The sequence below is a fragment of the Martes martes genome (genome assembly GCF_963455335.1).
Source record: "Martes martes genome assembly, chromosome: 11".
NCBI lineage: Eukaryota > Metazoa > Chordata > Mammalia > Carnivora > Mustelidae > Martes > Martes martes.
In genome coordinates this window covers 23,863,952-23,889,583 of record NC_137899.1, presented here as the reverse complement: position 1 = coordinate 23,889,583, position 25,632 = coordinate 23,863,952, and the positions used below count along the sequence as shown (strand labels likewise).

General features: G+C 40.7%; 2 protein-coding genes across 3 annotated transcripts in view; one reads left to right on the top strand and one right to left on the bottom strand.

Annotated features, from left to right (window-relative positions):
* DNAJC2 (DnaJ heat shock protein family (Hsp40) member C2) overlaps positions 1-7,224 on the bottom strand; it is a 34,288-nt gene extending 27,064 nt beyond the window's left edge. Inside the window, exons 1-2 of one of the 2 annotated variants that reach the window (XM_080817954.1) lie at positions 6,929-7,224; positions 4,515-4,705 (exon numbers count right to left, since the gene is read on the bottom strand). In XM_080817954.1, coding sequence (XP_080674080.1) covers positions 4,515-4,705; positions 6,929-6,992 — 255 coding nt within the window. In that variant the 5' untranslated portion in view covers positions 6,993-7,224. The remainder of the gene's footprint in view (positions 1-4,514; positions 4,706-6,928) is intronic. The other variant, XM_080817955.1, reaches the window with a different exon arrangement.
* A 3,331-nt stretch (positions 7,225-10,555) lies between these two features.
* PSMC2 (proteasome 26S subunit, ATPase 2) lies at positions 10,556-25,632 on the top strand. The gene is made up of 12 exons (XM_080818810.1): positions 10,556-10,714; positions 12,556-12,593; positions 13,585-13,666; positions 14,316-14,415; positions 19,016-19,147; positions 19,540-19,612; positions 19,998-20,093; positions 20,767-20,931; positions 21,976-22,063; positions 24,108-24,310; positions 24,415-24,511; positions 24,600-25,632. The coding sequence occupies exons 1-12, from the start codon at positions 10,645-10,647 to the stop codon at positions 24,755-24,757; spliced, it is 1,302 nt and encodes a 433-aa protein (XP_080674936.1). The 5' UTR covers positions 10,556-10,644; the 3' UTR covers positions 24,758-25,632.

Genomic DNA, 25,632 nt, shown 5'->3' with positions numbered 1-25,632 from the left:
CCACAGGGTTGGGCCAAGGCAATGACAGGCCTAGGAATCACGTTAAGCAAAAAGGTAATTTGGATGGAAACTGCAAAACTGAGCGATGAGGCTTCTCTGGAGAGGAAATACCTGCTTTTGTCTCTGCTTTGGTTAACATCCTTGTGAATTTACAAGTTGAAGTAGCAACTGAAATCTCCCTACAGAACTCAAAGGGTGTATCTGGTATTGGAGGAGTGAGTGGGGAGGCAAGGGAGTTGAGGGCATGTAACATGGAAAGAAAAAGTCAAGCAGGGCTGACTGATTTCCCTTTAAATTCAGGAAAGCAAAGTTCATATGAATGGGCTTCTTTATTATGCCTGGCAATCATACTTTGTTCCAGTTGGTTTCCCTTTCCACTCCTTAAGGTCACTATTTCTCTAGTGTCTCCTCAATCTCACAGATCCTTCTCCACCCTCTTATCAACAGCCCTGCCTCCTGCTTAAGTGAGCAATGTAAATTACCCTACTCGAATTCCTACCACCCTACTGGCATCCATAGATCTTTTCCCTTTCCCTCCGTTCACAACTGGAAGAGCCTGTCCTACCAAGAGAAAACTACTCCATCCTTCCTCTTGCTTCTGAGCCCTGTCTTCTCTAAGTCTCCTCAAAACAGTAACATCTTTCGGTTATCTCTTAAATTTCAACTGGATCATCTTCAACCGTATGAAAAGACGCTGTTAGCTCTCATCCTCTTTTTTTAAAAAAAAAGATTTCATTGATTTATCTGAGAAGAGAGCGCACACACGTGCGCACAAGCAGAGGGGAGGGGCAGAGGAAGGAGGAGAAGCAGGCTCCCCACCGATCAGGGAGCCTGACGTGAGGCTCGATCCCAGGACCCCGAGATCACAACCTGACCTGAAGGCAGGTGCTGAACTGACTGAGCTACCCAGGTGCCCCCGTTAGCTCTCATCCTAAAAATACTTCCAAGAGTATTTTTGGAATACTCTTGGAAGAGTATCTTCCAAGATACTATCTCCATTTCACTCTATCTCCATTTCTCTGCTCTTTGCCAATTGTAAACTTCTTCAAAAGGCCGTCCACACGTTTACCTCCTTTAGCATTCATTTTCAAACCACTCCACTTTGGTTCTGCTCCATTCACTCCCACCCAGGGGCAATGAGGCTGCTCTCTTCAGTATGAATTTCCAGGTGCCAAGTCCAAGATCACTCACCTGCCCTCACCTGACTTCAGCTCTCAGTGGCAGCACAGCTGACCCCTTCCTTGAAATAACTATCTTCCTTTAGTGTTTTTACGCATTCACTCTTTTCCTCCCACCTTCCAGTACCTTTTTTCAGCCACTTCTACTGGCTTCTCTAGGACCTGCAAAACTCCCTTCTGGGGTTTCTCTTGTCTCTCTCTATAATTTGGTCCTGGGTGATACAAGCCAACGCCAGGGCTAGAATATAGTTAGTACCCGTATATGCTTATCAGTGCCCACTTCGCTCGAGCACAGACCTCCCCTCTGAGCCCCGGATGCACGGAGCACCTCCAACTCTCGCTCACTATTCCTGGTCTGTTCCTCTCCACCTTGGTCACTCACTTCCAAATACAAGACTGATGTTGCAGTTCAGTGCAGACACCGAGCCCTTTCTCCTCAAATGCTGTTCTCCCCACCTGGCACATTCCCTCACTCTTCACATGGCTGCCATCTTCTCATCCTGCAGTCCTCAGGATAAATGTTATCACGTTATTTAAAACAACCTTCTCTGCCTACTCTGTTCCTTCTTGTTTCCCCTAAAGGACTTACAAATTGTTATTGCTTCCAACTCTCCAACAGCTTTCCAGTGACTACTGCTCCTTAACCTCCTCACCACTCCCTTATCCTCGCTGTTCTACCCATTCGCCTTCTTCAGTTCCTGACACAATTCTTTCTGCCCCCACACAAGCTCTCTGCCCGGAATGCCATTCTCCCTGATCTTTGCGTGTCATTCAGGTTTTATCTTAAATGTCAACTCCACAGGCATTTCCCACCCACTCAACCTACAGCAGTCATCAGGACACTCTATCACAGCACCCTGTTCTACTTCTTTGCCCAGCACCGGGTGACCATGTCCTCGACTGTTCACTTATCGTCTGTCTCCTCACTGGAATAGAAGCTATGTGGGAGCAGTGATACTGTCTTGTTTGGCAGACTCCTCCGGCCCCAGAACAGCATCTGGCACAAAGCAGATGCTTGATCCCTGTTTGTTCAATCAAAGAAACAATTAAGTGAACCAATGTATGAACACTGCTACCTTTTTTTTTTTTTTTTAATTTATTTGACAGACAGAGACCACAAGTAGGCAAAGAGAGAGGGGGAAGCAGGCTCCCCGCTGAGCAGAGAGTCCTATGTGGGGCTCGATCCCAGGACCCTGAGATCATGACCTGAGCCGAAGGCAGATAGACCTCCATCTTTCTTCCTTTTCTCTCTGGTAGACCTCAATGGTCCCCAATTCTATCTTCTCCTGACCCTGCCTTTCTCTCAAGTTAGTATTTTCTCAATAGCCCAGCCCTGAAAGAGTATTTTGCACTGTGGTCTACAATTCATCACCTCCTAATCAACCCAGCTGTAACTCCTGGCCTTCCCAATGACTCACCAGACCTGCTTTCTTTGTGGTCACCTACCTTCTGTGTGCCAAGCCCAGTGGCTTTTATTATTACTCATATTATGTGACTGACCTCTCCAATGCGTGACTGTTTTGTCCTTCCTGAGACTTCCTCCTCTCTTAGTTTCTGGAAGAGTCTAGTGCCTGATGTTTAATAAATCTTAGCTGAGGGGCGCCTGGGTGGCTCAGTGGGTTAAACCCTCTGCCTTTGGCTGGGCTGGGATCAAACCCCGCATCAGGCTTTCTGCTCAGCAGGGGGCCTGCTAGCCTCCCCGCCTCCGCCTGCCTCTGCCTACTTGTGATCTCTGTAAATGGATAAATAAAATCTTAAAACAAAACAAAACAAAAAACCTTAGTTGGATTACCAAATGTCTCTTTTGTTGTTTTCTTTCTACCTCTTTCACCCTCCTTAGTATCTTTTGCTGCTTCTCCTTCTGCCCACCCCTTAAATATTCAGGCCCTCAACTTGGTTCAGTTCTTTTCTTTTAAAATGGATAATGACAGTATGTGAATCAGCTAACATTTTGAAGGCTTATTTACTTTCCTACGTGCTTTAGACATACACTTTCTCTCATTTAACCCTCCCGAGCTAGGAGACAGGAACTTGTCATCCACTGCCTGTTTAGTATTTAGCACGTGTCAAGCACTAGGTTAAGTGCTTTACATGCATCACTGCATTGATCCTCACCATACTCCTTTGAGCTGTTAGCAATCTCCCTGCATGAAACAGATGTGTCAAGTCACTTTCCCAAGGTCCCAGTGCCTTAATGGGCAGAATCAGATTTGAATTCTGGCACTCTAATTCCACGGTACACATATTTAAGTATTATACTGTTTTCTACTTAAGCTTTATGATACCTATTTGTCTATATTCTTCTTCTCGGCTGATGTCATTCAATTCCCCCAGGTTCCACTACCACCTACAACTTGCCAACGTTTCTGGCTTTATCCTCCTTTCAGAACCACAGACCAGTTTCTAACCATTTACTAGGAAGACTTCATTCGTATGTTACTAATATCTGAATTTTGACACAGCCCAACTTGAGCACAAACACCACATTTCCCACAAACTTCCTTTTTCCTGCATGCCAGTGTTGGTGACCGACATCAAACTCCAGCAGGTCATTCAAGCTGGAATGTTCAGGGGTCTTCTGAGTACATCTCCTTCTCTTGTACCACACAGTCAAGGTCATCAAGCTCTATCAAGTCTACCTCCAAAAAAAGCACACATTCCCTCTTCCTCAAAACCCGGACATAAATTTAGCTCAAGTATGCATTTGCAGGCTTGGATTATTGCACTAGCCCTGTAACAGCAAACTATTCACTTCCCCTCCAGCCCTGCCCTCCCTTTTCAAGCAATTTTCTGTACTGCCAGGAGATTACTTTGCTAAAATTAGCTTAGAAACTTTTGAAGACTTCCTACTGCCCTGAAAATAAAATCTGAGTTCCTTCATTAGCATGGCATAAAAAGGACAGTATAACAGAATTTGGTCTAGAGTCTTGTTTCAGGACTAACTTCTCACCACTACCCTTCAAGCACCCTACCCAGCCTACTCTTCACTAATCCCCGAAGAAGTGCTATACATTCTTTACTCCTTTGTGTCTTTGCAGATCTATTCCTTCTGCCCAGAACACCTTTTCTCCATTCTCTGCTTCATAAACTGTCAGTCATCCTTTTAGGGCCAGCTCAAAAATTATGTTTTTTGGGAACACCTCCTGGATTTTTCCAGCAGAGATAGTATTCTACAGTCAGTGCTATCCCACTCAGAGCTTAACAATAAACAGGTGCTCAATTATGGTTCTCTTGTTGAAGCATCTTAAAACGTGGCTTAATGATGGAAAACTCGTGGGAAAACCTCTTATACCTCACAAAGCATCTGACTGAACAAAAGATTCAGATATTAAATACCTTCCAGTCTTTGGGATCAAGTGTTTTCAACATGGGAAACTCTTCCAACTGTAATTCTTCATCTTCTGATTCTTCTGATAATTCTTTCTTATCCTCCAGTTCCTGAAAAGAGGCAGAAGCATTTCTGTTTCTCCTCTTAACAAAAGCTTCAAACCATCTTCCCACAGGTTCAACTTGACAGAGTGTTGAGGCTGTGATTGAAAGCGTTAAGAGAGGCTTCAATGTATTGCATGGAATAAATCTGTTTCGAGGCAATATAAGATCAAAACAGCATCAGAATGTAATTTTAAAACCATCAACTGAAGAAATAATTGCAGTACAGGGATGCCTGAGAGATAGTTCAGGTTTGGTTCCAGACCACCCCATTAAAGCAAAAACCGCAAAAAAGTGAATCAAATACATTTTTCGGTTTCCCAGGGCATATAAAAGTTATGTTTACAGTATGCTGTAGTCTATTAAGAGTCCAATAGCATCGGGTCTTAAAAAAACATCTATATACCTTAATTTTAAAATACTTCATTACTAAAGAATGGTAACCATCATCTGAGCTGTCGGCGAATCATTATCACATCACAGATCACCATAAGAATCAAGACAAAGTTTGAAATACTTTATTACCAAAATGTGAGAGACACAGAGTAAGCAAATACTGTTGGAAAAGTTGTGCTGATAGACTTGCTCAACAGATGGCTGCCACAAACCTTCAACTGTAAGAAATGCACTATCACCAAAGCACAATAAAGTGCCATTAAACATGGTATGCCTGCATTCCAGTTAACATGAGGGTTAGCAATAATCATTTCCTAATATTTACAGAGTATTCAATCAACCTCTTCCAGTTATCTGACAAAACATTCAGCAATGTCAACAATAAATCAAAACTTTTCTGAGAATATGAGAGGAAGGTGACGAGCAGGGAGAAATGTTGCCAAGTGCTTTCCTTTTAGACTAATGATTGTAATAAAATGATAAACCATCCTCATCAAAAAAAATTTTCAAAAACAAGTCAAAATATCTTAATTAAAACCCTGAATTCAGATAGCTTTTAAAATTTTTAAGAATTCATGAGCAATGATTTGTTCTGGGAGACAATTTTCCAAGCAGCTAATGAGGATTTACTGACACAGCTCTGCTATAGTGAAACAAGCTCTAGATATGAAATCAGGAGCTCTGGATTTAGTCTAGCTCTGACAATTAGTAACTATGTGAAACGAGTCAGGGATGTCTTCAACTGTAAAACGGTACAATATCTATCTTCTATGGTTTCCTTGGAAGACTGAATGACAAACCATATTTTGAAACCACTTTGAAAACCACAAAGTAAGGCTTTCTCATCATTCCTGAGAAGCAGGGATAAATCACCATACATCTGTATATTAACAATTCCAAAAAGGTAATGAGTCAGGGAAATAAACTCATTTTAATTCCATAGACCATATGAATGAAAAAAGCTTTACTCTTTCAGCAATAAGTAACGCAAATGTAAGTTGCCCTTTGTACCTAATGGCCACAATTTTCTAAGAATAACTGACTTTACATGCTTTAGTTGGTTTGGGAAATTAAGATCTCCTGCACCATACACAACACAGGATTCAAACTCTCCGTTCAATCAGTACTAGCTGTGTTGTAAGGGTGCAGTTTTTAAGAACATCGCCTTTCAAGCCTTTTCCTTCAGGTGTTAGGATTACACACAGACTTCCGTAAGCAGAACGCAACATGTGCCACGAGATATGCTCAAAATCACACCCGACAACTGTCTCTACAAGCGGCACTAGTAATTAATGTGGATCGCCGACTGGAGACTAGGTTTACAATATCCACGACTGTCTTGGGCTATACGTTAAAGAAACTACAGTAGCCAGTTAACTTTCATTTAATCATTCCTCAAAAACTTTGTCTACACAAATCTTAGCAGCCGTACTGGCAACGACCTTTTCATACTAACTACGAGTATAGGGAGCAGCGTCTTGAGTTCTGACGTTTAAAAAAGCCAAAGCAAACGCAGAGCGGGAGCGAGGTGTTTAACAGAGCACCAGCAGCAAGGCTTTGTACGACCCGAGGCACGTGGGAGCTCGCTGCGGGCAGTTTCTCGCCTTGGCAAGGAGATGCTTTCAAGAACCTTTTTAGGGTACTAGAGGGTTCGGTCCCGAACTGCCCCGGCCGGTCCATGAGTCAGCAGCCGGGAAAGGAGGAAGAAACTAGGAGCAGAAAGAAGACGCCCCCTCCCTCCTTCCTTTCAGGCTGGGCAAGGATTACTGTAGAGCCTGGAGCCAAAAGGCACTGGCGCCACGGCCCCACAAGTCCGGGGGCTAGTCGCCAGGGACAAGAACAGACCTATTTTGGAGTCGCGCTGGTGAAAGACTGAGGCAAGGGCGGCTAACGCGGGACGGAGCCGGGGTTGAGTGGGCACGTACCAGAGGACAGAGCGTGGGTGATGGCGGTGCCCTGGCCGTCCGCAGCACTCGGCAGGAGCAGCATGTTGGCCCCGGGACCAGCGCCGCGGGGGCAGAGGTTCGCGTCCCGGGCGGAGGGCGCTTAGCGTCCCCTCCAGTTCTACCTCTCGGTCCGAGCCTCGCGCCTTGACTCTACGACGCCCAGGAACCGGCGCATGGAGACGACCAATAACTACTTCCGGGATGGATCTTTCGCGGTGCGGAGGCCAATTCCACCCCCACACACCGCGCCAACGTGTGCGGCAGCCTAGTTCCTCAGCTGACTCAGATCCGGTTTGGGACAGACTCTCACAAAAGAAAGGTTCCTAAGATGCTCAGTTCCGCGGCGAAAAGGATTGTGTTCCTCCACCAGGTGCTACACGTGGAGCATAATTTTCCGAAGCAGCTCTTACAATGGTGTTTTTATTTTTAAATCACTGCTAGCCCGAGCCTAACCGCTGATTTTTCCAGTACCCCTACTCGTATAAATAAAAAAAGTAAAGATATGTATGAATTACTATTGAGATTATTGTAGTCTTTACGCATCTATAGAAAAATTTAGTACATAGATCTGTAACATATTTGTGTCTACCTAAATAATAATGTCAACAAATGTTTGTTGTGATATTACTAAGTAATCTACCTATATTGTTTTATTTAATCATCATAACATTTGGAGAAGACTACCTCCTCAGTGTTAAGATTCTATTCCAGGGCACTTGGGTGGCTCAGTGGGTTAAGCCTCTGCCTTCAGCTCAGGTCATGATCTCAGGGTCCTGGGATCGAGCCCTGCATCAGGCTCTCTGCTCGGCGGGGAGCCTGCTTCCTTCTCTCTCTCTCTGCCTGCCTCTCTGCCTACTTGTGATCTCTGTCAAATAAATAAAATCTTAAAAAAAAAAAAAGAAGAAAGATTCTATTCCAAGGCCAGCAATCTCTTTACACTGCTCTAAAAACAAGAAGTTGTCCTCCTCCTCCCCCTCCAAGATATTACCAATTACAGGATTCTGGAACTTAGTTGTTTAATGTATAATAAAATCAATTGTACTTCTACTATGATTCCTTCTAAGACTGAGGTAAAACGCAAAAACTAGCAAAAGGGAACCAGTGGACCAAGATTCACCCCTCTCCCCCACCCCCCTCCAGCCCCGCGGCTGTATCTAGAGTAGGTTGAGCAAAAGGAAAGACGATGTGTTAAAGAGCACCAGAAGTTGGAGAATTAGTCTCTATGAATTACATTTTCATTGTTAAGTAAGTTGATAGGCCTGCTATCTACCACATAACCAAGCTGTCACTTCAAAATGGACATTTCAAAGGTAAGTTAATTATCTCCCCCTAAACCTCTTCCTGATACCTTTCTTTATTAATATAAGCACTTGTTAAGACAGGCTTTAAGGCTCAAAGTAACCTGCTTCCACTTTCTTAATTTTTTCTCACACCTACCACATTCATTCTTAGAATTACCTCTAAGGTCATATGGATTTTTTTTTTTTAATTGTGGTAAAATACACACAATGTGAAATTCACATCCTAACCATTTTTTTAGTGTACAGCTTAGTTGTGTTAAATACATTCATTTTGTATTTTTTTAAAATACTTTCCTTTTAAAAGATTTTTTATATTTATTTGACAGAGAGAGAGACAGTGAGAGAGGGAATACAAGCAGGGGGAGTGGGAGAGAGAGAGTGAGAAGAGGGCTTCCTGCTGAGCAGAGAGCCTGCTGCAGGGCTCGATCTCAGGACCATGGGATCATGACCTGAGCCAAAGGCAGACACTTAACCAACTGAGCCACCCAGGTGCCCCTCTAATAAAGATTTTTATTTATTTATTTGAAAGAGAGAGAGAATGAGCAGGGAGGTGGGGCAGAGGGAGAGGCAGAAGCAGGCTCCCCGCTGAGCAGGTAATCCCACTGAGGGGCTTGATCCCAGGACCCCGGGATCATGACCTGAGCCGAAGGCAGACCCTCAACTGACTGACCCACGCAGGGCCCCATTCATTTTGTTGCACAACCAATTGTCAACCAATTGTCAAAACTCTTCTCATCTTGTGAAACCCAATAAGTAACAACTCCCCATTTCTACCTCCCCCTAGACCCTGGCAACCATCATTCTAATCTCTGTTTCTAAGAATTTGACTACTCTAGTACCTCATATAAGTGGAATCATACACCATTTGTCTTTTTGTGACTGGTTAATTATGTCACATAATGTCTTTACAATTGTAGTATGTGTCCGAACTTCTTTTCAAGGCTGAATAGTATTTCATGGTATGTACATTTTACTTATCCATTCATTTGCCTATTGGGTTGCTTTCTCCTTTCGGCTATTGTGAATAGTGCTGCTATGAACATGGAGATATAAATTATTTTTTTTTGAGACCTGGCTTTTGATTCTTTTGAGTATATCCAGAACTGAAATTGCTGCATCATATGGTAATTACATTTTTAAATTTTTTTTGAGGAACTGCCATACTATTTTCCCTAGTTTGTCATTTTACATTCTCACCAACAGTATGGAAGGATTCCTTTTCCTTCACATCCTCACCAACACTTTTCTTTCTTTTCACCCCCCCTTTTTTGATAGTGGCCATCCTAATGGGTGTAAGGTAGTATCTCCTGGTTTTGATTTGCATTTCCCCAATGGCTAGTATTGAGCATCTTTTTCCTGTACTTGCTGGCCATTTATGTATCTTCTTTGAAATGTTTATTCAAGTCCATTGAATTTTTAGTTATTTTTTCAAGATTTTATTTACTTGAGAGTGTGAGCAAGGGGAGGAACAGTAAAATGGAGACAAGCCGACTCCGAACCCAAGACCCTGAGATCGTGACCTGAGCCAAAATCAAGAGTCAGAGGCTCAACTGAGTCACCTAAGCGCCCCCATTGCTCATTTTTAAAATGGGGCTGTTTTCCTCTTGAGTTGGGAGTTCTTCCTATATTTGAGATATTAATCCCTTATCGAATTTATGACACCCAAATTCTTTCTCCCACCCTGTAGGTTATGTTTTCACTCTATTCCCTATGTCCGGCCTTAGCGTAAAGAAGGGTCGGGTTTTCATTTGTAAATTCAGTTCTTTCCTAACCACTCACTTCTATTCATCACCTAAACTAATTTCTCTCAAAACCTGCTCTTTTCCCCAACTCCCCCGTACCTGAGGATGGTTCCTTACCAGTCCTCTTTGGCAGGAGGTTGAAACACTGAAACTGTTTATCTCATTTCACACCGACATCAAATTAAGGAACAACCTCTCTTTACCTTCACTCTATTTGTAGATCTAGCTACTACTTACTGCGTATCTAATACTGCAGAGACTTTGAAAACACCGTTATTTAATACTATTTTCACACCGCTGTGAGATGAAGGATAAACTTAAAGCACAGAGTAGGTACCAAAGAGCGCACAGTGAAGAAATGACTAAATGAGGATTTAAACTCCGGGCCGTGGCCAAGGTGTTGTTCAGGTAAACTCTCCCTAGTGAGGGACCAGGGCCGACCCACGTCCGGTTCCCACCGGGAATTGGTCCCGGAACTGCGAGGGGACGCCAGCTCCTGTCCTCCCGGACTCTCTTCCGGTTCTCGTGCGCAGACTAAACCGGTCCGCAGAGCTCCGCTTACTTCCGGTGAGGAAAGGAAAGAGCGGCACCACCGGAAGCGACGAAGGTGCTGTGTAATCACTGAGCAGTTGAGGCCCTCGGAGCTCCGAAAATGCCGGATTACCTCGGTGCCGATCAGAGGAAAACCAAAGAGGAGGAGAAGGACGACAAGCCCATCCGAGGTCGGTTGACACAGGCGGGCGGTCCGGGCCGGAGCAGAACCAGGCTTGGCCCCGGATGGGAGGCTGGATTCCTTGCTCGCCGCTCGGCGTTGAGCTCCTTTTGTGCCCCTGATGATTTAGTCGGTGGCGGCAGCCGGCTTAGCCGGCGTGCCTTCCCTCTGCCCCACATGTTGGTCCCAGTTCTGTATTCATCTCCCTCCGATCGAGGTTTTTATTCATACTGAGCTGTCACGTCTTGAGGAGGTCACGCACCGTGCTTGGCCCTGCCTGCCTTGAAAAGTGTCCCCGCCTGGCGGTGCTTGACCGCCTGGATCCTCTTTTCCTGTCCCTCCTCCTCCTCTAGTGGAACGGCTTGGTGCTATCTCTATGTAGCCGGAATCCTGAGACGTGGTTTTCTTAAAAACAAAACAAAACAAGCAAAAAAACAAAAAACAACAACAACAAAAAAAAACAAAAAACCACAACCGAGGTGGGGGGGCACACATTCCTTTGATTAATTTATTCAAATGGTTCAAAACAGTAAAGGCATAAAAAAAGATACACTGGACCCCTCAGTGTATCTCAGCTATCGGAGGCAGATCGTGTTGCCATTTTGCGTTATCTTTCTAGACATTTTGTGCATAAACAAGCGTTTATTTTTACCTATAAAGGAGCATATTGTGCATCTTGCTTTTCCCCCATCTTCATGTGTCTTAGGGATAAGTTCATATTGTTTTATAAAAAATCCATGCTGTCTGCCTACCTCTGCATCTGCATAGTATCCCACTTTATTGGGGGAGCAGTAATATATACAATTAATCCTTATTGATGCACATGTAGATGTCTTCCAATCTGACGGCCATCCTAGAGCAACGAATTTGTTCATATAACTTTTATCCCAGTACAAACACAAGCTGTAGGGTCCGTTTTAGAAATGGAGTTGTAAGTTTGATAATGCGAAATTACTCTGTGTAGGGACTATATGGCTTGACACTTCTACCCACAGTGCAGGAGATAATGCACGCCCAGCTCACATTTCTTCCCCTTCTAGTCCTATCTTTATGCTGCTTTCTTCTTTTGTTCCTTACAGACTATTTAAAAAATATTCTTGCATTTTTCCCCTTTCTTTTCTCTTACTCTTCCCTTCGTAAACAACTTCAATCCTTCCTAGCACTGTTTTCTTTTCCATTTCCACCTCCCTGCCAAAGAAAGAAATTTTCTCTCTGTGTTCATCCCACACTTTACTCTTTGCCTTGGCAGTATTTTAGGATACTGCTCAGAGCTACTCAGACACCTAGTAGAAAACTTAGTCACAGAGATTTAGCATTTCATCCGTGTATGTCCCTGGGTAGGTTATCATTCTGTAAATGTATCAGTAAATGTATCATTTGTATATAGTTATGACTAATACAGAATTTTATGTGCTTTTTCACCCATATCTTAGTTGGTCTTTATAGCAGCATTATGAGGGTAAAATGAGTGTTCTCTGTTTCTCAGATGACAGAACTGATGCTTAGATTCTTTTTTTCCAGCGTTACTTTAGCAAATGCATGACTTGCTGCAACTTTGCTAGTGACCAGGTTGTTCCTATTCTCAAACTGTTCTTCGGGCTCCCTGTTCTTTTTGTGTCACAGGACTTTAAGACTCTTCAGCATTTATGTGACGCCGTTGGTTAAAAATCTGCCTTTACCCAATTAAGATAAAAGTTCCTTGAGTCCAGGAACTTTTTCTTGGTTGTATTTATGTCATTACTAACTTTGCGTGATTTTTCTCACTCAATTAATGCAATTTAAATTTAATAGAAAAGAATTGTTAGCTCTAATTTCCTGGATTTGAACCTAATGTATTCTCTCTTATTTTAGCTCTGGATGAGGGGGATATTGCCTTGCTGAAAACTTACGTAAGTCCTTTTAGTGTCTACTAAATGCAGATTTTAAAAAATATATATTTTATTTATTTATTTGTCAGAGAGAGAGAGAGCACGCGCCCCTGTGTGTGCACAGAAGCAGGCAGAGTGGCAGGCAGAGGCAGAGAGAGAAGCAGGCTCCCTGATGAGCAAGGACCACCCTCCCATCCCTTGTGGGACTTGATCTCAGGACCCTGGGATCATGACCTGAGCTGAAGGCAGTGGCTCAACCGACTGAGCCACCCAGGTGTCCCAAATGTAGATGTTTTATGTTGAAATAAGAACTATTGTTGCAGGTGTCTGGTGGCTCAGTCGGTTGAGCCACTGCCTTCGGCTCAGGTCATGATCCCAGAGTCCTGGGATCGAGTGCCGCATTGGGCTCCCTGCTCTGAGGGGAGTCTGCTTCTCCCTCTGACCCTCCCCTCCTCATGCTCGCTCGCTTTCTCTCTCAAATAAATAAATAAAATAAAATAAAAAAGAACTATTATTGGTATTATCCTTCCAAATTAGAAAAGAAAGTCTAGCAGTTTGTAATAATCCTCACTGAAAAGTTACGTTACCACAGTTTCTCTCTAGATTAGGTCGAGAGCAAATATTCAGCATATCAAAGCTTGTATATTTTTTTATACTATTTGTAAGTAAGTATGGTCCTACATTGGGAGATACTTGAACTAACATACACCAGTGTGTACTATATTTAAAATGTATGCAACTGAATTAGATCTGAAATGGAAAGTTTAATGCATAGAAATGGACTTGTAGTTTTCGTTAGTTTCAGGCATGATTTCCGTTTGTTAGCCTACATAATGGTGTGTTGTTTGAGGGCAAATACTGGTTCAGGAATACTTCTGAAAGATACGCTCTATTTCCACTTCATAAGCTTTGGGTCAATAACAGCTATTAAGATTGTAACTGTTAACACTTTGTTTGCAGTTTAATACATTGATGTCTTAATGTTCTAATTCAAGTGATCTTTATCTTCTAGGGTCAAAGCACTTACTCTAGGCAGATAAAGCAGGTTGAAGATGACATTCAACAACTTCTCAAGAAAATTAATGAGCTCACTGGTATGTATTTCATTATTATTACCTCTTTAAATGTCCTGTATTAATTATATCAAAAGAGTATAAATACAAAACTAACTCTTTCATGAATTATAGATTAAAAAAATTATTACCCTCTGGTTAAGAAATTAGAACTCCTTTAATAATCTTTTGCTACCTTTTACAACCAAGATGAGTGCTTAAGCAGGTAAGCAACCTCATCCTTTAAGCAAGTAATGTTTCTGTTGCTCAGAGCCAAGTTCAATAAACTCTATTAAAGAACTAAATGTTTCAAAAAAAAAAAAGTAGTAAATGTTTCTTAGTGAATAAAAATATATGGTCTCCCAGGGTATTGCTTGAAGTAAGCACACTGCATTTTGGCTTGTGACTATTTTAGGGCAGTGGTTTTCAGATGGAGTGTTACCCCCGTGCCCCCTTCCTCCAGGACATTTGGCAGTGACTAGAGATACTCTTGATGCTCATGACTTGAGGGGGAGGTGGTGCTGGTGGCATCTAGTGGCGAGCAGCCAAGAATGTTGCCCGCTACCCAAAAATGCATAGGACACCCCCCACAGCAAATTACTCCATCCAAAATGTCAGTGGTGCTGAGCTTGAGAATGCTTGCTTACAGGTGATGCATTACATTTCAGTGGGTTTTGTTCTCTTTATTTAGGTATTAAAGAGTCTGATACTGGCCTGGCCCCACCAGCACTCTGGGATTTGGCTGCAGATAAGCAAACACTGCAGAGTGAACAGCCTTTGCAGGTTGCAAGGTATGCATAGTATGCTGGAAATTTATTTTTATCTGTACTTTTAAGCACTTTTTAGAACCCAGGTGTATGCAGTAGTTCTTAAAATTCTTATTCCTAGTTTGAAGTAAACAAAGCTTTTATAGAAGTATCTGGGATTAAATTTTATGCTTTCAACAATTACTCAAAAAGTAGGTGAAGATATAATCATATAAAAGATTCGAAAGATTCAGATGGTACCAAAAAGATCAGATGAAAACAGGAAAACCTCCCTTCTCATCTTCGCTGTCCCATATCCCCTCATTAGCTGTAACTGAAAATAGTTTGGTCCTCTTAGCCCTCCTGTGTATCTTCATATATATATTTGCATGCAAAGAAACATGTCCTGATTTTTTTTTAGTACTTCTTTTTTTCTTTCTCTTGTTTTATTTATTTATTTATTTATTTTAAAGATTTTATTTATTTATTTGACAGCAAAGATCACAAGTAGGCAGAGAGGCAGGCAGAGAGAAAGGAGGAAGCAGGCTCCCTGCTGAGCAGAGAGCCTGATGCGGGGCTCGATCCCAGGACCCTGGGATCATGACCTGAGCGGAAAGCAGAGGCTTTAACCCACTGAGCCACCCAGGCGCCCCGTCTTTCTCTTGTTTTTAAAAAATTACTAATATTCTGTAGATTTTTGTTTATTTACAGTTTTGTTACTGTACAAACTGTACTATTGTACAGTTGCGATACTGAACATTCATGTTAAATATTTCTCTATGTGCATACACTTCTGTAGTATAGCTTACTAGCAGTGAAATTGGGAGGTCAAAGGCATTTACAGTTTTGAAAATCTGGGAAAAGGTGTTTTGACCAATTTATACTCCCTAACATGAGGCTTTGAGGCAAATATCTGTTTCCCTGATCAATATAAGATATGTGATCATCTGTTTTTACACTTTTACCATTTGAGGGGGAAATAAAAATCTCATTTTAATTTGCATTATGCTGATTTTAGTATATGTGCTGCTGAAGCAAGCACTGCATTATGCTGATTACCAGTATGACAGCTTCTTATACTGACTAAACATTTGTATTTCTTTAAAGACTATTTATTTATTTATTTATTTGGCAGAGAGAGAGAGATCACAAGCAGGCAAGAGAGGCAGGCAGAGAGAGAGGGGAAGCAGGCTCCCCGCTGAGCAGAGAGCCTGATACGGGACTTGATCCTAAGACCCTGGGATCATGACCCGAGCCAAAGGTAGAGCTTTAACCCACTGAGCCACCCAGGTGCCCCAACATTTGTATTTCTGTGTCTATTCATGTTTTGTTCTATTGGGTTCTTTATGTGAATTTTTAGGAGCACTTTCTATATTGTACATATTAATCTTTTCTTCAATATGATAGTTATCTTTTTTCCCATTCTGTCACTTAACTTCTTGGTACCTTTTGTTGTACTAATGTGTAAAATAAATATAATAAATAAGTAAAAATTAAATAAATAAAATAAAAATAAAAAATTTCATTTAATTTTAAATTAAAATAAAAAATAAAATTAATATATTTTCACTATACCTCTTGGGTTTGATTGTTGCTTATGAAGGCTTAGCTCAATCCGAGATTATATTCTCCTGTGTTTTATTCTAATCATTGAAAATTTTGTTTCAATTTTAACTCTTTACTACAGCTAAAGGTTATTTTTCCTTTCCTCTTTTCCTTCCTCCCTCACTCCTTTTTTTCTGTCTTCTTTTTCTTCTTTTTCTTCTTTTTCTGTCTTCTTTCCATTTATTGGTTTATATTTCAGTTTTATCGTGGTTTTAAAGAGTTAAACAGTGCTAGGACAATAGTCGTCCTTCCCAATTCCTCTACCCTTAGAGATACCTATTTTTAAAAATTTTAACTGGTGGTTTGGTTTCTACCTTCATGATTCTTAAGGACACAATTCTTGCGTATTGTAGATTGTGTCTTGTTTTTTTAATTTTAGGTATTATCTGCTGGTTTGAGGATTTTGTTTTGTTTCCTCTGCCTTCATCCCCAGAACATACCTTTCCTATCCCTACATCCTCCTAATGTAATTACAGTAAACTTTTGGTTAGGTCAGTAGTCACTGTTTTCATAACTGGCTAAGTAACGCTATTCACTAAGAGGCAAGTAGTAAACCGTGATTATTTTCTTTCTTGTACCATTTCTTGTTTTCCTTGTCATAATCGTCTTTCTCATTTGCCGGTTTTCGATGTATATAAAAACTCAACCCTCCAGGTTTTCCTGATCGTCTAAAATTGCTCTTTAGATGTGTTAGGTCCGGCAGATTTTTTCTCACACATACCTTAGGTATGTCAGCTGTGCCTCAGGTTCTCTTGAGTCCATTGTCTTGAAGAAGTCTTTCCCAGCACTTGCTCACCTGCTTCAGTTTGCACCATGGCGCTTTGCACATACTAAATCACAACTATCCTTGACCTCTGATCCTGGAGGTTCCCTTTGCTGCTCTCCTGTTGCTTGCGTACCATGAGTTTCTCGTGTTGGTTTACGTATACCTGCTTTAGGTGTAAGTAGCTCTGTAGTAGCTTCCTGAAAGAAGCAAGTTGGGAGGCAATATTTTGAGACCATGGATGTCCGAAAATGTCTTGGTATAATGTTCCTTCTTCAGAATTTTGAAGGCAGCATTCCACGGTCTTCTACCTCCCAATGTTGTTGATCTGAAGCTCTTCTGATTCCCAGTCCTGTATGTGTGACCTGTATTTCATCTGAAAGTTGTAGAGTCTCCTCGTTCTCAGGATTCTGAGATTTCATAATGACATGCCTCAGTATTGGTGAATTTTCATCCATGGTGCTTGGCTTTCATGGCCTTCACTGTGGCAGTTTTTCTCGAAATTATTTGTTAATTTCTTTCTATTTTCTTGGTCCTCTATTCCAGACTTGTATTACTTGGATCTCCTGGATATCTCTGCTAATATGCTCATCTTTCCTGTGCAGTGGTTTTTTGTTTGTTTGTTTTGGTCTTTTTGCTCTACTTTTGAGATTTTCTTAATGTTAAGTCCTTTTATTCCTTTTTTGTTCCTTCCTGTTTCTCTTTTCAAGCTTTTAATTTCTAAGAGCTCTTTATTCTTTCAATATAGGTGTTTGTTGTTTTTTTGAATGTCCTCTATTTTTGAATCATGGTTGTAAGATGGTCTCATCACTAAGGAAATGAATGATAACTGCAAGGTTTCTACTTTATCCAAGGTGCTTTTTTCCCCTTCGCTTGTTTGGGGTCTATCTTTTATGCTAGATGTCTGTCTTAGGTCTACAACTAAAATCAATGTATGATTGATCATACATATGATTGATGATAAATCAATCATACATTGATTTTAGTTGTAGACCTAAGAACTGAGAGAAACTCAGGTTCATTCTGAAAGTCGATGTCCTTACGTATATATACTTTCTCAGCTTTGGATTAAAAAAAATCCTTATTTGTGCAGACACTGTGGACATGGTTTGTCAGAGGAAGTAGTGATCAGTACTTTATATGTAATCCTCCCTGGTAGACCTTGACTGGTAACAGAAAACAGAGTCCTATCACACAGTTTAGCTGCAAGGATAAAGCATTTTTTTTTTTCTTTTTGTAAAGTTTTTATTTATTTGAGAGAGAGACAGGGACAGGGAGGGAGAACATGAGAGGGGAGAGGGAGAAGCAGGTTCCCCACTTCCCCAATGATCAGGGAGCCCAATTTGGGGCTCGATCCCAGGACCCCAGGATCATGAGCTGAGCCACACCATGCTCAAGACTGGACAAAGCATTCTTGAGCTTACTTTGGGCTCTACCTTTATGTACACTCTAGACTATTTTGTATTTCCCCGTATTAGTGCTACAGCTTATGACATGGATTTGTCCTACAGTGAGTTCTGTTTTTTGTTTTTCTTCCATAGACAGAAGAGAAAGGGCAGTAGACTGCTTTTTACTATGATGTACATGGTATTACAAATTTGCCTTTACCATGTCACACAGAAAAAGAATACATTTGAGTTAAAAATAGCTGCAATGATAAACATGGATTTGGAGTATAAACTCAGAAAAGAAAGTAAACACATTTATTACTTAACTTGTTATGAGACAAGATGACCATCTTCCTAAAGGGACAATAAAATGGAGAGTAACTTAAGATATAGAGGAGTATCACTAAGGAATGTACTTAAGAAAATCAAGAAATTGGAGCACGTGGGTAGCTCAGTCAGTTAAGCATGTGCCTTCGGCTCAGGTCCTGATCCTGGGGTCCTGGGATCAAGCCCCGCATCAGGCTCCCTGCTCAGTGGGGAGCTTGCTTCTCCCTCTCCCGGCTTGTGCTCTCTTCCAGTCCCTATCTCTCTCTCAAATAAATAAATAAAATCTTAAAAAAAAATTCAAGAAATTAGAGAACTTCTTAATAATGAAATATTTGGGTTTAACTTTCTAGGGGAATGTGTCTTTTGAAAAATTTATAGCTTAGCTTAATTTGAGTGGACCCTTGGGTTTCTATAATAAAGGATCATTAGCAGTGATCTAATTTCTGCAGTTCTAGTTTTTACTTGCTCATTAGTATACTGCTTGCCCAGGAGAGAATCTAGTTACTTGAATTCATTATTAGTGGTTTAGGTTCCTTACTCTAATCAAGCCTTTTGCTGTTAGGTGTACGAAGATAATCAATGCTGACTCGGAGGACCCAAAGTACATTATCAATGTGAAGCAGTTTGCCAAGTTTGTGGTGGACCTCAGTGATCAGGTAGCACCTACCGACATTGAAGAAGGGATGAGAGTTGGGTAAGATTGTATTTACAGTAAATACTCTTCTTTCATTAAAGATACCATGACACATCCACATCTTTGGCTTCTTTGGAATGAATGAACTGGGTGCCGTAGAATACGGAGCAATACCCTGTGGTAGAGTACTACCGTTGAACACCCTTTCTTCCACATCTGCTTCTTTCCTTTACCCCACTAGGGCTTTTTGTGAATGGCTTTAAACGTCAGACTCAAGTGCAGGATTTGAGAGTTGAGTTTGATGGTCTACTTAAGGTAACATGGTGTGAGTGGAGGGAGCACTTGCTCTAAGATAGTCAGGATTAAGTAAGTTAATGTATATACAATACATGATGATTAACTGAGTAAGTTTTTTGAATGTGTTGAATGATGATCTTTTTTACAATCCTTAGGGTGGACAGAAATAAGTATCAGATTCACATTCCGCTGCCTCCCAAGATTGACCCAACAGTTACCATGATGCAGGTAAGAAAATACGGGAGGGAAAAGGAATGGCATGACTTTGAATACAATTGCATCCATCTCAAAGAATTTTGAAACTTTGACTTATAAACTGTCAATATGTGGGCATATACTGGAGAGTTACAAAATGTTTTAAAGTTTTTCAGATGAGAAAGTTTTTATCAGTCTTTTTTTTTTTTACTGGTTTGTCTCTCACTTAGTATCATAGAAAGTAGTATTGCAAGTGGTGGTAGGACACTGGACAATGGATTCCATTTTTATGTTATTCTTATTTGCTACGAGTCTCATTTTTCTTTTCGGGTGTTGGGTCTGCTGTAGTGGATAGAACATTTGAACTAGTATTCAAAAGCCTATGGCTCTATATTACACATTTTCATCTTTCTTTTAGGTGGAAGAAAAACCTGATGTCACATACAGTGATGTGGGTGGCTGTAAGGAACAGATTGAGAAACTTCGAGAAGTAGTTGAAACCCCATTACTTCATGTAAGTGGCTGAATCTGTGGACTAAGTTAACTATTATTAGATAGCTTTAAAAATTTTATGTTTTCCTTAGTGAAAACTTTTGAGGGGGTAGAGGATAGAGGTGTGGTTGGTACATTCCAGAAGAGAGGAAGCAAAAGGATTGGTCAGACCTATTAAAAAACAGATCTGCTATCTTGAGTGACAGAGGAGATTGAGGGTATAACCTTTAGCGATATGTTAGAATTTATTATAAGTTACTGTAGAAGAAATCACGTGTTTTAATGATACCAAGAGGATGTAGACTTAAATTGAGTCAAAATAAGCTTGGGAGGATAATGGAAAACTGGAATATTAAACACCAGATAATACTTTTGTTTTTTATTTATTTTTATTTTTTACTTTTTTTTTACTTTTGTTTTTTAAAACACTGTAATTTTTTTAAAACGGGGGGAAAATATTTTGTTAAGCCTGGATAAGAAAAACACCATTAAAAGCCATTCAGTATTACGTATTGATGTGAGTCTGTTTAGATTTTGTGTCTTAGAATAAGCAAAATTCTTATTTAGATCAAGTGTATACATGTGGCCTTAATGACTTTGGTTTAAATAAATGATATTTACAGATATGATACAGAAGTAGTTCTGTGTTTATTACACAGAAGTGATAAATGTAAAAATCATGTCTCCCACCACAGCCAGAGAGGTTTGTTAACCTTGGCATTGAGCCTCCCAAGGGTGTGCTGCTCTTTGGTCCACCTGGTACAGGCAAGACCCTCTGTGCTCGGGCAGTTGCTAACAGAACTGATGCTTGCTTCATTCGAGTTATTGGATCTGAACTTGTACAGAAGTACGTCGGTGAGGTAAAGTACATTGATCAGAATCAATGATTACGTAGCCCTGTGAAAGGTTTATGATGTGGAATAACAGTTCCACACTGAAGGACTGAGACGTGAAATTTCTTGACTGATGGATTGTAATTAGTAGCTCAGAAGCCACTGGCCTTCCCTTGGTCATTGGAAACAAACAATTGCCTAAAACTTGTAATCAGTGTGCTTCCTCTTCAGAAGGATGGCCTTTCTACAGATTTGGTTTCTGAGACCCCAGAAATGTAGTGAATGCATTCAAAAGTACTTTTTCAGGGGCAGCGTTTCATATGTTATTATGAAAAGAGAACATAATCGTCTTTATATGTATGAGGGTGTATACACATACACACACGTATACATACAATTTATTTTTTCATTACAATTAGGTCTAGGGCTGTGTATATCACATCTGAAACAGTAATGATTAGTATACTTAGAATAAGACTCAGTAAAGGAGCTGCATGAGTTGATCTGTTCCTTGATCAAAACTTAAAAAGCAGGGAGCCTGGGTGGCTCAGTTGGTTAAGCGTCTGCATTTGGCTCAGGTCATGATCTCAGGGTCCTGGGATCAAGCCTGCGTTGGGCTCCTTGCTCAGCAGGGAGCCTGCTTCTCCCTCTCCCTCTTCTCCTCCTTCTGCTTATTCTGTCTTACTCTCGCTCTCTCAAATAAATAAATAAAATCTTAAAAAAAAAAAAGTACACGGTGAAATTAGTTCTCACAAATGCTAATGATAAATCAGAAGCTTTCTTTCCTCAATTTTAACTGATTGTTATGGTGCCTTTATTCAAGTGTTCATTTGACCTCTTCAGATCTTGAAGTATTGGCTATTTAATAGGTATAGAATCATGAAATTAATACTGTTTGGAGGGTAATAAGATTAATTTGATGGAATAGGTACCAACTTCAGTTTTTTAAAAAAGCTTTAGGTATTATTAATACTTGAGAATACTGTTAGGAATATTGGAAAGTTTGAAGCGTAGATTCTTACTGTGCTTAAAAAATGTTTTAAACCAGTTCTGAATTATTTTTCTCATTAGGGGGCTCGAATGGTTCGTGAGCTCTTTGAAATGGCCAGAACGAAAAAAGCCTGCCTCATCTTCTTTGATGAAATTGATGCTATTGGAGGTAGGTGGTTTTTTAGAGGACTACTTTAGGATTGGTTTTTCACGAGCATGCTAAAGTAATATGTGTAGAGTTCTCTTGATGTGTTAATCTTGTAGAGGATTTTAATTCCAGCTCTCCTGTGAGCTCTGGCATGTGTGAGCTGCAGATCTAACAGACAACAGAGATCTGCCATAGAGGAAAAGAGATGGAGCGTTGTTATTTCTGAAAGTCTTGATCTTTGTCCTTTCCTCATTTTGTTCACGTGACACACGTTTTCACACTTCAACAATTTCTAATTGGGGATGTAGCTTCACTTAATGTGATAAGAAAGCACTAGGGCATAATTTAGTTGGTGGCGGTTTTCCATAATGTATACATAAAGTAATGTTACTGCTGGCTTTGTGGATTTGATGAAATACAGTATTAGCTGTGTGATGCAGGCAGGTTATTCCAACTAACGGAGCTTCTGGTTGCTTACCATATAAAGGAAATGATAATTCCTGCCTTGTTTATTTCACGGGTTTTGAGAAATTTAAAGTAAGTCATAGGGGTACTTAGGTGTCTTAGTTGGTTAAGCGTCCAACTCTTGATCTCAGTTCAGATCTCGATCTCAGGGTCATGTGTTCAAGCTTCACATTGGGCTCCACGCTGGGGTAGAGCCTACTTAAAAAAAAAAGTTAATAAGTGAGATAGACCTTGAACACTAAACTGTTCTGTAGGCCTGGACTATTGTTATAGTTTATGAGAGTAGTAATTCTTTTTAGGAGAGAGGAGGGGCAGAGAGAGAAGGAGACAGACATGGGGCTCGATATCACAACCCTGAGATCATGACCTGAGCGGAAAAATCAAGAGTTGGATGTTCAATTTACTGTGAGCCGCCAGGCATCCTGGGAGTAATAATTTTTTTTTTTTAAGATTTTATTTATTTGAGAGGGAGAGCATGAGAAGGGGGAGGGTCAGAGGGAGAAACAGACTCCCTGCCAAGCAGGGAGCCTGATGCAGAACTTGACCATGGGACTCCAGGATCATGACCTGAGCCGAAGGCAGTCGCTTAACCAGCTGAGCCACCCAGGCGCCCCAATAATTCTTAACAGCTCAAAAGATGTCATATGTTCAGACAGTTACTTAATGAACTTAGTGACACAAATGACTTGAAAACATAGTGTACCCTCTAATGCTCTCTGGGGACTGCAGTTAGGTTACCTAGAATCTTGTTTTTAGACTGGTTGGATGTTAGGTTTGGACATTTCTGTGGTTAATGTCTTGGAAGGACATAACGTGACCACAGTGCATCGATGTAGTGTTGTGACTCTGAAGTTATTTGTATAGTAGTTTTGGAATAAGCTTTATGATGTCAGAATGCTCTGAAGCTGTGGCTTCCAAAGTACACTGTATATAAAGTAGTATTAGGGTACAGGAAGGAAATCTAGAATTTTTCTTTGTATTTTTAATCTCATTTAAAAGTTTTCCAATTTTTTGTGTGTTTTATAATATACATAATACATTAATACAACCTTATGTATTTATACAACTTAAGAATGAGAGTATATATTTGGAGGTCTTTTTTTTTTAATTTTGGTTGCAAATGAGAGATTGACATTAAGCTCAGATAATACATCAGAATCAGTGTGCTGTATTATGGATTTAGCCATATTTTTAAGGAGAGTTTCTGAGAAACTTGGAAGGAAGAGTATGACCGTTTCTTACATACAGACACCATCATAGCGCTCGAGTCCGCATGTGTTCTGTCGCCTCATGCAGACGTGTATTGTGCTGAAAGTGGAGGTGTTCTTGAGTCACTTAAAAAACAAAATTCCTTAAAGAAGTTAAAAAAAATACTTTAAAGAAGCCTCTGTTCCGTAAATCTATGATGAGCCCCTTTGAAAGATGCCCTCTCTAATCAGTTTTGTGTAAAGGAGGCTCTTCTCAGAGCGTGTGCTTCCCAGGGAGACGTTCATGCGCTCCGGTGTCCCAAAAGGAGCGGGCAGTGACAGTACCTCAGGTTATGCGTCGCGCTGTCCTCGAGTGGACGTCGAGGAGCTTATTTTTCCTTTTGTCTTCTCAGGGGCTCGTTTTGATGATGGTGCTGGAGGAGACAATGAAGTGCAGAGAACGATGCTGGAACTGATCAATCAGCTGGACGGTTTTGATCCTCGAGGTAACATTAAAGTGCTGATGGCCACTAACAGACCAGACACCCTGGATCCAGCACTTATGAGGCCAGGGAGACTGGATAGAAAGATTGAATTCAGCTTACCTGATCTAGAGGTAAGAAAGTCATTTCGTTTCAGAGATCCCAAGAGTCCCTTCGTGTGAAATTTTTTCTTCCTGTGTTTTTCCATTTTAATATTTATCAGTTCCCCCATTTTTAGGGTCGGACTCACATTTTTAAGATTCATGCCCGTTCAATGAGTGTCGAAAGAGATATCAGATTTGAATTGTTAGCGCGACTGTGTCCAAATAGCACTGGTAGGTTGAAAGGTCTTGCTCGTTACATTTGCTGGTCTGTCTGTTCAGGCTGCTTTGATAAGCCTGTCGTTTTCTTTTTGTTTGAAAGGTGCGGAGATTAGAAGCGTCTGCACAGAAGCCGGCATGTTTGCCATCAGAGCACGGCGAAAAATTGCTACCGAGAAGGATTTCTTGGAGGCTGTAAATAAGGTCATTAAGTCTTACGCCAAATTCAGTGCAACTCCCCGCTATATGACATACAACTGACCCCGAAGGCTTTCATGAAAACTTCCTTTCACTGGAATCCTAACTTTATTAAATAGCCTTGTTAATAACCAGGACACACACAAAAATAAAGCGTTTCAAATTGTATGTTTTCTTCAGATGTCTTTGTAGTACAATAAAAAGTGGTATCTAATGTCGTTAGGCAGAAAAGCTTATTATGATGTATGTTGATTATGTTTTGATCACTACACTACCATTGAAGGGTCCCATATCATAAAGTGCCTGCTTAGACCACGTCCATGCTAGGCACATGCTGGCTGGGTGCCAGTGGTGTCCTCCCATCTACCCAGTGTGGTGGATCTAATGCATTTTGATGTAACGCGTGCAAAAACTTTCCTGCTTAATATACTTGTAGCCGAGCTGGGATTCATGGCCAACTTTGTCAGCTCCGTACCTGTATTCCTCACCTTCATGCTCTTCTGCCCCTTATCAAAGCAGCCCATCTAGGCACAGGACCACGTGTTTCAGTGGTTTTTAAAAAATTTTTTTCCTACCACACTGAATGATAAAGCTTTGGGCAAACTTTTTAAAGTGGAAGAAGCATCTGATATATTAGGTTTTACTTTGCCATTTGAGTTGATTTCAAGTTAATCAAGACGAATTAGTGACTTTAATGACTAGCAAAGTAGTAAAGCAGAAAGAAAAATATGTACACATAATAATCCAATTTAGAAAATCCAGAATTGGTTTCATACAGAGTACTTATTTTCATCTTATAAATTAATGACTTAAAATATTGGTAAAGCTCCTGTTAGACTTCTGGTAAAGCAAGGTATTTCTTTTTTTTTTTTTTTTTTTAAAGCAAGGTATTTCTAAAAATAAAGTTGTATTGGGATCCTCAGCAGATCTCTCAAATT